This window comes from Myxine glutinosa, chromosome 7 (genome assembly GCF_964187855.1).
Source record: "Myxine glutinosa chromosome 7, kmMyxGlut1.1, whole genome shotgun sequence".
In the NCBI taxonomy this organism is placed as follows: domain Eukaryota; kingdom Metazoa; phylum Chordata; class Myxini; order Myxiniformes; family Myxinidae; genus Myxine; species Myxine glutinosa.
Genome location: NC_136267.1, coordinates 153909208 through 153926700, shown reverse-complemented (window position 1 = coordinate 153926700; position 17493 = coordinate 153909208). Strand labels below are relative to the sequence as shown.

Here is a 17493-nt window from a genome sequence, read left to right as displayed (position 1 = left end):
AAATTGAGAAGCACCACAGTTTAGTCAATGGGAATTGGTTTTTAGAACCCATAGTGTAAGTTGGCCAATGGATTGGCAGGGAAAGACCCCGGGCAATGTAAAGTTGTTAAAGTCATTTAGGAAATAGTTAGGATTGATGAACCTGTCGCACCATACGCAGCCACTTACCTGAGGTGATGATGATGACTCCACACCTGTGTTCCTTTGTTCTGTGTTGCAGGAAGGGAGAATTGCTGTTTGGATTTGTGAGATGCATCACGACGTGGATAAGACATTGGGGTGATTCCATCTCTCCCTCCTTAGGAGGGACTGATGATGAGTTGGTGATGGCAAATTTTGATGTTGAGTTGGAGATGGCAAATTTTGATGAGAGTTGGAAATGGCAAATTTGATTGGTTAGGAGGGAGAGAAGACGAATTTGGTTTATGGGAGGAACGGGGAAGACAGTAGGGACGGTTGTTGATGTGTAAAGTAGATGTTTATGGGTAGTGTTGTGTTTTGTGGATACAGTAAGGGGTAAGGGAGGGGCAATGTAGGTTACCTGGTGGGGGGGGGGGGCATACGGTAGGAACGTACCTGTCTCACCTGGTTCCCATGTGCCCCCAGTGTGCATTACCTTGTATTGCATGCACTTTTGCGCCCTTACCACCTTACTCACTTGTTTCTTTTGTCTCCCACCTCCGAGGATCTGGCTTTGGGGCGGAGAGAGAGGAGAGAGAGGTGCTGGCTCCGCAGTTGTGGGCCTGTACTTTCGCTGCTTGCTGCCTGGATTGATACACCATATGGACCGCAATTTTTGTGGCCGCCCACAATGGACCGCAGTTCTTTTGCGGGCAAGCACAACCCGTTGATGGACCTCTGGGTCAACGTGGCACCTATGCCATACAGGTGAACCACTTATAGTTGGCCCCCCTGATGGCCACAATTCAGAAATGGACGCGGTTGGCGCCTTTCTTTATTTTTAAAGAAGCCAGAAGGCCAAGTGCACTCCAGGAAGGCAAGACCAGCGGCAGAACCTCGGCCGGCTGCGACACCACCGGTGACCATGGACAATTAATTGTGCATTTTTATGAACACTTTATTGGTGCACTGGATGGTGCTGACTGTGTGTATGGGGTGGTGCTTTTGGTGCTTGGATGGGGTGCTCTGCACATTATTAAAGGCCGTAGGGCCACAGGGCACTCGTGGGTTGGTGTATCGATGCTGGCATGCGTGCTCTCTCTCTATGCATAACATCTGCATGTGTTCCTCAAAGAACAGGTCCTGGATCGTAGTGTAAATATCAGTCTTGTATAAATGATGCTCCCTACCGGCTGTATGTTTAGTTTGAGGATTCTTTTCACGATTCGGTTATCCTGTGGGTGTGTTTCTGTTAGGAGAAGGGTGCAACGTCGCAGGGGGACATATTTACTCATTTGTGAACATCTGTAAAACTGTCGCACTCAGGGTTGAGTTAATAGTAGAGGGAACTACATCTGAGTGCCACACTAACGTAGGTAAAAATTTATCGGGTCGGGACGCCCCGAGGTAGAGAAGGGTGCAATGTTGCGGATATGAGATTGGCATCCATCCATATCCGCTTGTAAATATTCCCCTATTTCCTCCATGCTTCCCAACTATCCCCAATCCCCCATTCCCTAGTCCCATTTTCTGTAAACAACACTCTGTAGACCCGACCTCCCCCTATTTCCCCCATTAAATGTCGCATCCAGGTCCACCGCATCTCACGTAGACAACTATAGGACATCTTGCTAGTTATTCTTAGTCTATGTCAGTTAAGGACTCGTTTCCATTAATTGTGACTCTTCGTTGCACCAGAATGTGATTGTATGGCACCGTTAGGAAGTTTAGGACCTCCCAATACCTCCCCGCAGCTCTTTCTCACGGTTCAGCAACAACAACAGCAACAGCAACAACAACAACAGCGGCGGCGGCGCGGGGAGTGTGCGCCCTCACTCCGGCTTGGTTGGTGGGGGGTGTTGGGAGGGCACCATGCCTTTCCAACGAGCCGCCATCGAGCATGTGCTCGACGGGGTTACCAAGTAGGGGCTCGCTGTCAGCTCCTCGTCAAGGGCGGAGCCCGGTAACCCCCGCACCCAATAGAAGCGGTGGACCGATCCCATCTGGGGCAGAGCCAACGAGCCGAGGGCATGTCACTCCCCGCTGAGCATGCGCAGGAAGAGGGAGGTGACGTCAGATGCGCCCTGAGCTGGGAGAGAGAAGGACACCACCTCCGAGCGCTGCAATACCTCCCCGCATCTCTGGACCGGACCGTGTTTGATTCTGCCCCTGAGCCAAGGTGCACCTTGTGCTATCGACTGCCTGTCCTTCCCTGCCATCAATCCCTGTGTAAGTCAGTCTTGTTCCGTTTGTCTGTGGTCTGTCTGGGATAGATAAGATTGTGTCTAAGTGCCTATCTCTTCTGTGCTTTACCTCTTACCTTGTAATCTACCCCTTTTCTCCACCACCAATTATATCCTCCTCCGGAGGTCTTGAGAACTGTACTCCTTGTGTCGTTTCATTTATCCCAGCCGTTGTGTCCTTTCCTTCATTGATTTAGCATAGCGCAACTTGGTCAACGTCGGGTGGAATCGGGTGAGTTGGGGAAGAATCGGGTAAACTGTGCGAACACGGCGGCCATTCCACTCGGCCCATCATAACATCTTAAGCCGTGTCCGTAACAATATCTTACTATAATTCACCAAATGTCTATGTCTGTTCCCAGCTACCGCAAAAACGGCTGAACCAATCGCAACGAAATTTTGGGTGGGTAATCCTAGGACCCCCTGGAGTAAAATAGGCTATATTGTTTTTCCAATTTTTTTCCAATTCCTCCAATTTCGAATTTTCCAGTTTTTCCAAACATGAACCACCTTTAGAGGCCATTATTCCCCGCAGAGCAGGGGTTGGCCATTTTTGGGCACCATGGCCCCTTTTTGAAGCAATGTTTTATGGCCGGATGCCCTTCCTGCCGCCAACCCTGTTAGTCGCCCCTTGCGACACACAGGGAATTACCAGTGAACTGGTATTCAATTTGCCGACCTCGGAAGGATGACAGGCTGAGTCAACCCCCCTGGCGTTAATTCAGCGATCGACCGCGATTCGAACCCAGGATCCTAGGATCCCAAGCCAACAGCCTAACCACTAAGCTAAGACCAGACTGTTTTTCCAAACATGATGGAATACTATTTACCGATATGAACAGTGATGTGGCTTTTATTTAAATTCTACAAATACTGTTTAGATTTTGATAAGTTGCGTGTGATATCATTTAATGGATGTTTAAAAAAATCGTTTAAAATAAAAAAGCCTTCAATGTCTGATAGTTTGCCTTTTCATTTGGGCCTCCCAATTGAAGCCCCGCCCGTAGGGCGGGTACCGTTGCTAGTACATATGAAGTATGATAAGTTGTGATCAATATAATTTCTTTCAAAAATGCCAAAAATTATAAAGTGCATTTACAAGAATGTGCTGCAGCACATTGCCCACCAAAGGTGGGCCGAGAAGGATATTTCCGCTTGAAGGGCTAACAGCTAGTAAGAACAACTATTGGTTGCAAGGGAACATTTGATGGAGAATTTGAGAGGAAAAGACAAATTGTATCATGGTACAAAAACACTGTTGTTATTTGATGAAAAGCTCACTACAGTAGACTTTTCAAAAATGTAATAGTTTCAAGCACACTTAAAATAGAAGTTTTGTAATATATATTTTAAAGAATGAACAGCCAATCATTTCACATCCACATTATGTTCCAAGGCTAATGGTATTCCACAGCCAAATATTCTGCCTCAAGTGAAAAAATTGAGAAAGTTCATCAAAATTTCATTCCTTGGCTAATGGCATATTTTATCACACATGGATACGCAAAGTGAAAAATGTTGTAATCAGATCAGATCCACGAGGTGAAAGTTTTGGAAACTTTAATTTTGCCTCAAAATAAACTTGCAAAATCTACTTTGTTCATGGGATTACAAAAGAGAAAGCTACATTAACAAGATAGACGTCAATCAATCCAATAGAGGGCACCCTATCAATGAGATTGTGATTTCATTGTATTCGTTTGTAAAAAGTATATTTGCCAATATTCTGGGTTCTCCTGAGTCGATTAGGCTAATTAAATACAAATAATCCGGAAGAATACTTATGTTTCTAAATCCATGCCATGTTAAGGTGTATAGTGCAGTTTAATAGGTCCTTCCATCACATGGTATTCCAATTGCAAAATAAACTAGAAAGAGCAATCAGAGATTGCAGACCCTCACCAGGACGTTCTTAGTGGTTTTAAGGCTTTTGTGTGAAAATAAATATGATGGCCGAACCACATGACCGATGACATCATCATTGGTTTTTTTCTGCACCGATTTATCCATAGATGACGCTCAATAAATTTCATCTTGATCGGATGAAGTTTTGTACTTGTCGAATTATGACGTCATAATGGAGGCACCTATGATATCATTAACATATTTTATTCCCCATGGAGAGTTCTTTACAATGAGCCATGTCTCAATTTTTTCTATACAGCGCTTCGTAGATATAGATGTGCAAAGTTTTTCGGGGTTTCCAAGATGGCGTGCATATCACGTGACCTATGACGTCATAATTATCATTAAAATATTCTACAGGAGGAGGTGCACCTATGGTGAAAATTTGTCAATCGGACCAACGGTTGCAGATGGAAGATGTCCTATCTATTCTGTGCAGAAAATCATATCTATTTTGTGTGGACAGACAAAGACAAACAAACAGACAGACAAATGAAAAATCACTCGAGCGACACTTGGCAAAAGAGAACAAAGTAGAATGGCACTCGGTAGAGCATCCTTTTAACATCACAAATAATTGGTGGTTCAATTATGTGACTTGATTTGCAAATAGTCTTCAAATTTTAAGTTAATTGGAGGAAAATTGATAATTTTAGAAATTTGGCCTATGTTGACCTTTTGGCCCGTGTTATCTCAAAACTAGTTGGTGGTTGAATTCAGTTCGACGATATGAAAATCCCATTCAAATTCCAAATCAATCGGATGAAAATTGAGGATTTTAGAAATTTGAAATGGTTGTTGACCTTTGGTCTATGTTGACCTTTTGACCAAAGCTGATTTAAAAAATAGTTGGTGGTTGAATTCAGTTCGCTGATATGTAAATCCTATTCAAATTTCAAGTCAATCAGATGAAAATTGAGGATTTTAGAATTAAAAAATTGGTTGACTTTTGGCCTATGTTGACCTTTTGACCTCAAAAATCAATAAGATTTTGTCGGACCACGAACGCTAACATTTGGTGAAGTTTCGTGACGATTGGTTTACAATTGTGACCTATAGGCAAGTATAAGTGAGTGGACAGACAAACACAAATACATACACACAAACCGGAGCGATCAACATACCTGTCCAAAAAATTTTTTTGGCCAAGTAACAAACGGACTCAAATGCAATACACTCTGGCGAGTGTAAAAACAAAAATAATGGTAACATTGTAACAAAACATTTATTAATGAACTAGCAGAGATATCCGTTCTACGCCTCGGGAAATCTGAGTATGTGGGTGGTTGGGGAGGTGGAGGAGGGGGAGGTGGAGGAGGGGGTGGGGAGGTATATACTACATAGTCTGAGTGGAAATCCTGAGCCTGGGGAAATCTGAGTATGTGGGGGAGTGGGTGGGATCGGGGGGGGGGGGGGGGATGTGGAGGAGGTTGGAGAGGGAGGAGGGGGAGGGGATGGGGACGTCAGGTAGAACATGGGGTGGGGGAGATACCTGGTCGCACAGATGAACCTGAGTTTGGGGGTGAGGATGGGAAGGGGTGGGGTTGTGTGGGGTTTGGGGGTGTCGGGATGGGGGAAGGTCAAAGTATTGATGTACATCTATTCCACTACTCTGTCTGAACTTCCTTCCAGTATCGGTACTTTCTGTTGGCAATTCCGCACGCATTGTTCGGTACACCATTGTTCTGTACATTGGAGAGATTATTCAAGGATGATTGATATGAAAATATAGACATTTTCTGCTAGTATATATAGATTTAGATGGGGTGGAGAGGTGGGGAGGCAGGGTGAGGAGTGAGGGAGGGGGGAGGGTGGGGATGGGGGAGGGGATTTGGGGGATGTTAGAGAAGAAGGTCAGAGTGCAAAATTATCCTGGGGGAGTGAACAGTCTTCATGGCAAGTTTGAATCCCATGGGTTAAAAAGGTGTGGCCGGCAAATCAGAACAAACATGACACGCACAATAGTGGGGTGATGGGGGTTGGGGTTGGGGCAGGAGGTGTGGCAAAGTGCAAAACTATCCTGGGGGAGTGGACACTTCATGCTAAGTGTGAGTGAGGTCCATGGGTGAAAGGGTGTATCCTGTATAGGAGTTGAAGGCCAACAGTCGGCCATTTTTTGTCTCATGTATTGTCTTTGTGCCAAGTTTGAACAAAAGTGGTCCATGTATGTCCGAGAAATGTTTGGGGACATGTGTAAGTAACAAAATGGCCACCAATTGGCCATCTTTGTTGCATCATGAAACAAAATGATGTGCCTGTGTACTGTATACCATCATATGTTGTCTTTCTGCAAAGTATGAACAAAATCGGTCCATACATGTCCGATATATAGCTGCTGATGCACGGACGGTCGGACGGACGGATGGACAACGGACGGCAACCCACATTTTGACAGACTGACGGATGGACGAGACTCAATCCATAAGCCCCCGTTTTGGACCAAGTCCAACGGGGGCTAATAATAACATTTGTAACAAAGCATATATTGATTAATACCAATAATATTAACAACAATAATAATATTAGCATAATTTGGCAATAATAATAACGAACGTATAATCACCCTCACTTCCCTTTTAAAGTCTTTGAACGATTCCATTTTGTCAAAAAAAGAATGAATCAGTGTTTGTAATCATTCTCAATGAAATGCGTGCAGAAAACACATTACAATTAAAATTAATGTTGATACATTTTTCAAAATACAAGCAAACCACATTTAATTCACATTCAAGATAAGTTTTTATATAAATGTACTTGGATAATAAAAAATACGGATTTAAATTCACAGTCATTTGAATGACTGCAGATTTCTTACAAAAACACTCAAATTAAGATTCGTGCGTACACAGATATTTTCAGTATTTTTTAAGAGTAAAAATAAAAGTACATTCGTGGCTGCTTTTCCTTCATTGCAAACGCGTAAGCAATTTGCACGCATTAAATTAATATACAAAATGAAATTACATTTCATGGTATTGGGAAAAGATTATAGCAAATTACATACAAATGTTTAAAAATATTTAAAATATTTGTGCAGCGTTTCCAGTAGAGACAAAATAGTTGAGATTTCCATTCCCTTTTTCAGGATAATGAAAGAACAATCGCTGAAGACATGAGAACCTCCTTCCATTGTGGGAATCCCGATTTTTAATTCTGATGAAATATCAGTAATCCTACACCACGTGCCTCGCATTGTTACGCTGCAGACAATGCAAACTGTAACCACCGCTACCAAGATACCTCAATCACTTCGTATGCACAAGCACAGCAAACCTCTTATGTGTAAATACAAAGATTATACAAATGACATATCAGCAAAAACGGCCATTTTCTCCAGTCTGAGATAAATGGAACTCATGGTTCAAAAAGCGTAATGTAAGCATGGCTCAAGTCTGTGCCCGGGGGAAACAAATGGAGAAGTAATTCTAGTGAAACAAAAGCAAACTCTGTGGAAATGTCAGCTTTGCATGTGAAACATCAATGTTTAATCAACCATCTTTGGAATTGGCAACCCACAGTATCCCACTGGCAACCCGCAGTCACTTTCAAACAGGAGAATAATTCCCACTTTTTATCTAATGCATTTGCTATTTGGAAATGTTACATAAGGCCTTATGTCAGTGTGGCTTAAGGCTTTCAATCTGCAAGGGCCTTTCAAATGCTCTGGTTAAGCATGGGGTTTGAATCTGAAAGCACACAGCTTTCATTTGCTTTAGATTTGACAAGCTGAAATGTGCAAATGGATCCAGCAACAATGTGCTCTCCTTCTGTGAAAAATACATTTGTGGACGTAGTACTTATACTAATGGTAGTTTCTCCCATTACAAATCGTGAATCGTGGGTTTTGCAGACATTTTTAGTTGCATGAGCAAATCGATTTCAATTCACTAAAAACGTATGCACGATTACAAACTGCAGAACCTTCGCAGTGCTTCGCCAATGAATTGTAATTGGCCAAACGAAACAACAGGCCAGACTTATGTCAATAAAAACATCAATTATAATCATAAAAATATATATAATATAAAAAAAATTTAAAAATATTATGTGTATATATATATATATATATAACATAAATAAAAAAATATATAATATAAATAAATAAAATATATATATGTATATATAAATATATAACATAAATAAAAATATATATAATATAAAATGTCAATAAAAATATATAATAGTCAATAAAAACATTTCAAAAATGTAACGGAATGTAGGGATGATTTCCCACGAAGTATGTAAGGAAGGTACAGATGGTCACAATAAATGATCATGTGAAACCATCGCCACCTCTTTCTTTAAATTAATGGTTGTTGGCTGTTGGAATTAAGCAGACATTTAGCACACACACACATACACACACACACACACACACACACACACACACACACACACACACACACACACACACACACACACACACTTAAGCTAACCAAATTGAGAAAGATGTATAATGTAATTTGCAGAGGCGCAACCATTATTCAAAGAAAGAGGTAGTGGTGGTTTCACATGATAATTTATTTTAACCTCTCTATCTTGTTGACATACCTTTTGTCATATGATCTCCACATCCGAATAAATTTCTTTAAATGTCGTTATTCATTGTTTCTGCACTTTAAAAAACAGTGTTTACATTTTTCCCCAACTTTATTTAATGTCTGCCACACTTAAATGATGCCAAGTTGACAACAAACTGCTGCGTGTGTGCGAGAGAGTGCAAGCTTCGCGGATGGAAGAAAGTTCCTGCACGTACGGGTGGAAAATCAAAATGATAATTGTATTGAAAAATTTATGAAACCTCCCACCAACCTTGGGATGGATAAAAGCGGCATCGTTCGGATGGAAACTCAAAATCGCAATTGTATTGAGATGTTATCAAACCAACGAATGTTTCTGTTGAAGCCGGAATGTGTTTACTTCTGGATCGAGAATAGTTTCGTATGGGTGGAAAATCAAAATTATTATTGCATTGGGAGATTTTTGAAACCTCCCACCTACCTTAACACAGCCGCTGAGACCCAAAAACGTTCCACAGAAGGTTGTTTTGAGGGAGTACTTTTGGGACAGACGGACAGAATGAAACAGAAAATATCGACGACGCCACCAAATACAATCAATGGATATGTGCATTTTTGTTTAGACATTCATATCTTGGTAAAGACTATAAAATATATCACAATTACAAATCCTGGGTTTTCTCTTTGGCAGCTATTCTTGGCCAATAGTATTAACATTGACGCCTTGTAAATAAATATATAATTGGCCAATGATAGTTGCTCTAGGGCTAGGGGATCTCTCAATGAACCCAGAGTCCCAATGCATCTTAGGTTGCCCCACTTATTGCAAGTGAAGAAAAGGTAGGGTAGAAAAAGAAGTGTAGAGTGAGGAGTAAGTTATTTTAGTGGATAGTAAAATAGATAGTAAAATACCTCAATGGGTGCACAGGATTTGATTGGGTAGACGAAGATGTTGGTGAGAATTGGTCGAGTGTTTTTTTGTGGCTTTTGAAATGACATTGATGTCTCCGTCTGAGATGAGTCAAGGTCATTGCTTCCAAAAGGTCTCGTGTAAGGTAACGTGGTTGATACAACACCAGCACGCTGTGACCTTGTCACAAAGCAGTTGGCCATGAAGTTCAGGAAGGCATGCGCATCCTCACATGTGGACATGTAGCCCAATGAGATACGAACTGCTCCTGTTGGGCGGCCATTCACTAAATCCACCAAGTCGCCACAAACATGGCCGGCCTGATTGGTGAGAAACATTTGGCAAATGCCATTTGGAAACAATTCAAGATTATTTGGCCAAAAACCAGGAAAGAGATCAATTACTATTCCTAAATTAAGGATCAAGTGCAATCGCGCAGCTATCGCACAGCTAAAAGGAAGTTTGCCAAAATGGCATCAATGGAAAGCATCATATATCAAAAATGTTTCCTAAATACATAAGTTAATTGAAAACAAGTGTGAATAAAAGCAAATTAAATGTTTTAACCAAGTCATGTATACATTGTAGGCCTCACTTCTAAGTTGTTCTTGATATCACAATCACTGAGGCCGAGCTGTGCTTGGCAGGCGCCAGTATTGCAGAAGCACCCAGTCCGTAGCTGAATACCATAAAGCTTTGCAAGTTTCTCCACCTATATTTAATTGCAGTTGAGAGAAGGAAATGAAAGGTCAGAAATGTTAAAGATCAAATGAAGAGCTCTAACATGAGCCTGAATAATAGCAAATGTAATTGGTAAAACACAAATATAATGGCTACTATAAATGATGTGTAGAAGAAAAACAACAAACCCACTCCTCAACCTCCACCTCCACCCTCCCCCCCCCCCCCCCACCCCCCAGAGTGGTAGCAGTTAGGCTGTATGAAGACAAGAAGCTTTCCTGTAGGAAAGCCTTATAGATGTCCCAAGACGATTTAACTTGGTATCACTGAAAGAGAAAATGACCCTATCATCTGAATATCGCTCCAGCGCTCCAGGCCCTTCCCCCCACGCATATAAAGAAGGTCCACCATTTACTGAACGCCTCGGATTTAAAGCTCGTTTGGTCATCCGTCGCCTTGCGGTGTTCACTAGAGGGTAGGCACACAACAATATATATATATATATATATATATATATATATATATATATATATATAATATAATATAATATATATATATATATATATATATATATATATATATTATATTATATATATATATCTATATATATATATATATATATATATATATATATTATATTATATTATATATATATATATATAATATTGAAGGAGCTGCGCTCCAACGCGAGTCGAAAGAAGTGACGCGACCAAAGACGGAATTCGTCCGAGTTGCTTTATTGAAACAAAACAGCTCAGGTATTCTGACAAAAGCCCGTTTATCGGGCAGCAATATATAGACACATTTATGTCGGGAAGTTTGCCCGGCAAAAGCTATACCGGGCATGCCCTGGTGTCAAGGGCGAGCCTTGGAAAGGCGAGTCTGGACCTGCCCGGGCGTGTTTGGCTGCGGCCTGGCAAGTCGAGGCTGGGCGTGCCCGGGCGCTCTGGACGAGCACTGGAAAGGTGAGAGCGGGCATGCCCGGACGCTCTGGGCGAGCCCTGGAAAGGCGATAGCGGGCATGCCCGGACGCTCTGGGCGAGCCCTGGAAAGGCGATAGCGGGCATGCCGGGACGCTCTGGGCGAGCCCTGGAAAGGCGATAGCGGGCATGCCCGGACGCTCTGGGCGAGCCCTGGAAAGGCGAGAGCGGGCATGCCCGGGAAAGACGAGACCGGGCGTGCCCGGGAGGTTCGGGCGTGCCCGGGAACAGTGAGTCCGGGCATGCCCGGGAGAGGCGCGTCTGGCCGTGTTCTGGCCGGTGCAAGGCGATTGTGTGCATCCAGCGGTAACCGCTACACACGCCCCTCCAGAATCGACCTGCACCGGCAGGGTCAATTTAAGGGGGGGTCCGGATGACCCGGCCGAAGCGACCCCTGGAGGGTCGTGGGGAGGGGTCCGACGTGGTGGTGGGTGGTCGAGCGGGGGGAACTGTGGACGGGGGGCGGCCTCGCCGCGGAGGAAGGGCCAACCGTGGTGGTCAGTCGACGTCCATGTGCGCCGGTTTGAGGCGGTCCACAGAGATCCGGTCCGACCGGCCGCCAACGTCGACGACAAACGACTTGTCGCCCCGTCGCAGGACCCGGAAGGGCCCGTTGTACGGCGGCCGGAGTGGCCCCGGTGCGCGTCATGACGCACAAAGACGTACTCCGCTGTGCGAAGCGCCGGGGGGACATAGGACTGGGGGCCACCGTGGCAGGACGTTGGCACGGGGGCAAATCGGCGGGTGGCCTCCTGGAGGTCCGAGCGCTGGTGTGCGGCGGACCAGGGACTGGTAGCGTCGGGCACGAACTCGCCCGGGACGCGGAGCGGCTGGCCGTAGACGAGCTCGGCGGCGAACGCCCGGAGGTCCTCCTTGGGGGCCGTGCGGAGGCCCAAAAGGACCCACGGCAGCCGGTCGGTCCAACCGTCGTCCTGAAGGCCGGCCATGAGTGCGGCCTTCATGGAGCGGTGAAACCGCTCGCACAACCCGTTGGCTTGGGGGTGGTAGGCCGTGGTGCGGTGCAGCGTGACCCCCAACGAGCGGGCGACCGCGCCCCAAAGTTCGGACGTGAACTGTGGGCCGCAGTCGGATGAGATGTCCGCCGGTGCGCCGAAGCACGCGACCCAGGTGGCGATGAACGCCTGCGCCACGTCGGCGGTGGTGGTGGAGGTGAGGGGCACGGCCTCCGGCCACCTGGTGGTCCTGTCCACCATGGTGAGCAGGTGGGTGAACCCCCGCGATGGGGGCAGGGGACCCACCAGGTCCACGTGGACGTGGTCGAAACGCCGTGCAGGCACGGTGAAAGGTGCCAGCGGGGCCTGGGTGTGGCGGTGGACCTTGGCCCGCTGGCAGGCCGTGCAGGCGTTGGCCCAGTCGCGGACGTTCCGTCGAAGGCCGTGCCAGACGAAACGCGCCGACACCAGCTTCTGAGAAGCTTTCCGGCCCGGGTGAGAAAGGCCGTGGATGGAGGCGAAGATGCGGCGCTGCCAGGAAACGGGCACGATGGGGCGAGGCTGGCCCTGGGAGACGTCGCAGAGCAGGACGGTGCCCGCGAAGGGGATGTCGGCCAGGCGGAGGCCCGTGTCCGCCGCCCGGAGGGCCTGCACCGAGGTGTCGGTGGTCTGGTCGGCCGCCATGAGCGCGAAGTCCACGCCGGGGTGGACCGCGTTCGCGCTGGCCCGAGAAAGACAGTCGGCCACGGCGTTGTCTTTGCCGGCGACGTGCCGGATGTCCGTGGTGAATTCCGACACGGCGGAGAGGTGGCGCTGCTGGCGGGTCGACCACGGCTCCGTGACTTTGGCCATTGCGTAGACCAACGGCTTGTGGTCGACGAAAGCCGTGAACGGGCGGCCCTCCAGGAGGTGTCGGAAATGGCGAACGGCCAGGAATAGACCGAGCAGCTCGCGGTCGAACGTGCTGTATTTTAACTCGTTCGGCCGGAGCTGCCGGCTGAAAAAAGCGAGTGGCTGCCAAACCCCGTCCACCCATTGTTCATGGACGGCGCCCACCGCGTAGTTGGAGGCGTCCGTAGTGAGGGCGATGGGCGCGTTGAGCACCGGGTGAGCCAGCAGCGTTGCGTCGGCGAGGGCCCGTTTTGCGCTCGCGAAGGCCGCGTCCATGGCCGCGGACCAAACGATGTCATGCTTGGCCGGCTTGCCCCGGAGGGCCTCGTAAAGGGGCCGCATGAGTTGAGCAGCGCGGGGCACGAATCGGTGATAAAAATTCACCATGCCGAGGAACTCTTGTAGGGCCTTGATGGAACGGGGACGCGGGAACGTGGTGATGGCCTCGACCTGGTCGGCAGCGGCACGGCCCGGTCTTGGTGATGCGGTGGCCCAAAAAGTCAACGGTCGTCGTGCCGAAGTGGCATTTGCCGGGTTGACAATTAAGCCGTGCTCGCTGAGGCGAATCGAACCAGTGTTCGGAGGTGGAGGAGGTGCTCGGCGCGGGACGTGCTGGCGACGAGGATGTCGTCCAGATAGACGAAAAGAAATGGCAGGTCGCGCAGCACGCCGTCCATTAAGCGCTGGAACGCCTGGGCCGCGTTCTTGAGGCCAAACGGCATCCTCAAAAATTCGAACAGGCCGAACGGCGTGATGACGGCCGTCTTCGGGACGTCGGCCGCCCCGGACATGTACCTGGTGGTATCCCCGTATCAGGTCAATTTTGGAAATATGACCCGTCCCGCCAAACGGGCGGAAAAGTCCTGGATGTGCGGGATCGGGTACCTGTCGGGGGTGGTAGCGTCGTTGAGGCGGCGGTAGTCGCCACACGGGCGCCATCCCCCCCCGGCTTTGGCACGATGTGCAGTGGTGAGGCGCACGCGCTATTAGAGCGCCGCACGACGCCGAGGTGCTCCAACGCGTCGAACTCGGCCTTTGCCATGGCGAGCTTGGCCGGGTCGAGGCGGCGGGCCCTGGCGTAGACCGGCGGGCCCGTAGTGGGTATGTGGTGCTCAATCCCATGCCGCACTGCGACGGCCGAAAACGTCGGCCGTGTGAGGGCCGGGAATTCCGCGAGCAGGCGAGCGACTCGTTCGCCGTACGGGAGGGCGCACGCTAGTTCGGTCGACGCGGAGCTGCTCATCGTGCACGCCAGGGAGCTGAAGGTCTCGGCGTTGACAAGGCGACGACGTTTGACGTCGACCAGCAGCCCGTGCGCGCAGAGGAAGTCGGCGCCCAGCAAAGCCATGGGGACGCAGGCGGTCACAAAGGTCCACTGAAAGCGCTGGCTGCCGAAGCAGAGGGGTGACGTTGCGCGGGCCGAAAGTGCGTATGGCCGAGCCATTAGCAGCGACCAAAAGAGGGCCGCAAACTGCGTCAGCCTGTCCTGCTCGGAGGCGGGTATGACGCTCAGTTGGGCGCCGGTGTCACAAAGAAACGCCGCCCGGACGCTTTGTCCCGAATAAAAAGCAAGTTGCCCGAGTGGGCCGGCGCTCATGGCTGGGAATGAACGCCGACCCGGCCGTTTCCCGACTTGCCGAAAGTGCACGGGGTCGGCACGTCCGAGCCTTGTGTCCGAACCTGGCATGGTAATAACACCACGCCTGGTCAGGTGGAGGCCCCGGCCGTCGTGTCGGAAGCGGTCGGTGCGGCGTGGCGGCTGCCAGTTTCACCGGCAGTTCGGCCATCCAACCGCGCAGGGCGCTCGGGCGTCGTGTGCGTCGCCCCGGACGGCGGCAGGCTCCAGGTAGCCGCGCCGATGTGTTGGCCCGCCGAGGAGATCTTATCGGCTTCCCTGGCGAGGGCGCGGGGGATCGGTGATCGACGTGCCAGCCAGGGCGAGGCGTACCGGGTGAGGCAGCTGGCGAAGGAACAACTCGCGGAACAGAAAATCCGGAAGAGTGCTCACCGAGCAACGAGAGCATATAGTCCATGCGCTCGGACGGTGCGCGTGTCGCCGAGCTCGGGCAGGTCGAGCAGGCGCCGTGCGCGTGCCGCCGGTGAGAGGGCGAAAGCGTCGAGGAGGAGCGTCTTCAGCGCGTCATACTTGTCGGCAGCCGGCGGGTGCTCGAGGAGGCTCAGGGCGTGGGCCGCGGTGGTGGAACCGAGCGCTGCCACGACGTGGTGGAAGCGGGTGTCGTCCGCGGTGATGCCTCGCAGGGTGAACTGGAGTCCGCCTGGGCGAACCAAACAGCCGCGTGAGCCTCCCAGAAGGTAGGCAGTTTAAGAGTCACTGCCGTGTCCATGTCGGTAGGTCACCAGTGAAGGAGCTGCGCTCCAACGCGAGTCGAAAGAAGTGACGCGACCAAAGACGGAATTCGTCCGATTTGCTTTATTGAAACAAAACAGCTCAGGTATTCTGACAAAAGCCGTTTATCGGGCAGGCAATATATAGACACATTTATGTTGGGAAGTTTGCCTGGCAAAAGCTATACCGGGCATTGCCCTGGTGTCAAGGGCGAGCCTTGGAAAGGCGTGTCTGGACCTGCCCGGGCGTGTTTGGCTGCGGCTGGCAAGTCGAGGCTGGGCCGTGCCCGGGCGCTCTGGACGAGCACTGGAAAGGTGAGAGCGGCATGCCCGGACGCTCTGGGCGAGCCCTGGAAAGGCGATAGCGGGCATGCCCGGACGCTCTGGGCGAGCCCTGGAAAGGCGATAGCGGGCATGCCCGGACGCTCTGGGCGAGCCCTGGAAAGGTGATAGCGGGCATGCCCGGATGCTCTGGGCGAGCCCTGGAAAGGCGAGAGCGGGCATGCCCGGGAAAGACGAGACCGGGCTGTGCCCGGGAGGTTCGGGCGTGCCCGGGGAACAGTGAGTCCGGGCATGCCGGGAGAGGCGCGTCTGGCCGTGTTCTGGCCGGTGCAAGGCGATTGTGTGCATCCAGCGGTAACCGCTACAATATAATATTATATATATATATATATATATATATATATATATATAATATAATATTATATATATATATATATATATATATATATATATATATATATATATATATATATATATATATATATATATATATATATATATATATTAGTGCACCTGCTCAGGCAGGGGGTCATGTTATTATCCATATTATTATTGCCAATTATTATTACTATGACTTTTGTTAGATCTTGTCATTGAAAAGATCAGACCGTGCCTCACCATTCTAAATTCCCGATAATAAAATTAACTTCCGTAAGGGTGTGTCAGGGGTGAAAGGGAGGGTGGGGGTGGGGGGTGGGCACAATAGCAAGTCACAAAACCGTATGTACACTACCGGTCAAAAGTTTTAGAACACCTCAGTTTTTCAGTTTTTATTGAAATTTAAGCAATTCTGGTATTATTTAAGCAATTATTGTAAAATGGTATAAAGGTATATATGCCATATATATACCATTATAATGCTTAAAAGTGTAGGTCTTTCCTTTAGAGAAATTGCAAAGAAAGCCAAGGTGTCAGTGAGTACAGTTTCCTACACCATCAAAATGCACTTGGAAACTGGAGGAAACTCTGACAGGAAGAGGTCTGGCAGAACCAAAGCCACAACAGAATCAGAAGACAAGTTTCTGAGAGTCGACAGCTTGCGTGATAGGCGGCTAACAGGTCAACAGCGTCGAGCACAGCTTAACACTGGTCGAAGTAAGCGAGTCTCAGTTTCAACTGTGAAGAGAAGACTTCGAGCTGCAGGTTTGACAGGTTGAGTGGCAGTAAGAAAGCCATTGCTAAGATGGCAAAATAAGAAAAAGAGGCTTGCCTGGGACATGAAGCACCGCCAGTGGACAACTGAAGACTGGAAGAAGGTCTTATGGACCGATTGATCAAAATTTGAAATCTTTGGTTCATCACGCAGCGTTTTTGTACGCCGTCGAGTAGGCGACAGGATGGTGCCTCAGTATGTGACACCAACTGTCAAACATGGAGGAGGAAGCGTGATGGTCTGGGGCTCTTTTCCTGGATCCAGAGTCGGCGACTTGCACAGAGTGACTGGCACCCTGAACCAAAAGGGCGACCACAACAGTTTGCAGTGCCATGCAATACCCTCTGGTATATGCCTAGCTGGTCAGGTGTTCATCCTACAGCAAGATAATGACCCTAAACACGCCTCCAGGCTTTGTCAAAACCACCTTCGAGGAAAAGAACAAGACGGTAGGCTTTAAATCATGGCATGGCCAGCACAGTCTCCAGACTTAAACCCCATCGAGCTGG

General features: G+C 48.5%; 1 protein-coding gene across 1 annotated transcript in view; it reads right to left on the bottom strand.

The window, feature by feature from the left end:
* The window catches only part of MOCOS (molybdenum cofactor sulfurase), a 329100-nt gene that overhangs the window by 135777 nt on the left and 175830 nt on the right, over positions 1-17493 (bottom strand). The window contains exons 7-8 of the mRNA XM_068123432.2: positions 10294-10410; positions 9701-10018 (exon numbers count right to left, since the gene is read on the bottom strand). Of these exons, the coding sequence (XP_067979533.2) occupies positions 9701-10018; positions 10294-10410 (435 nt within the window). The remainder of the gene's footprint in view (positions 1-9700; positions 10019-10293; positions 10411-17493) is intronic.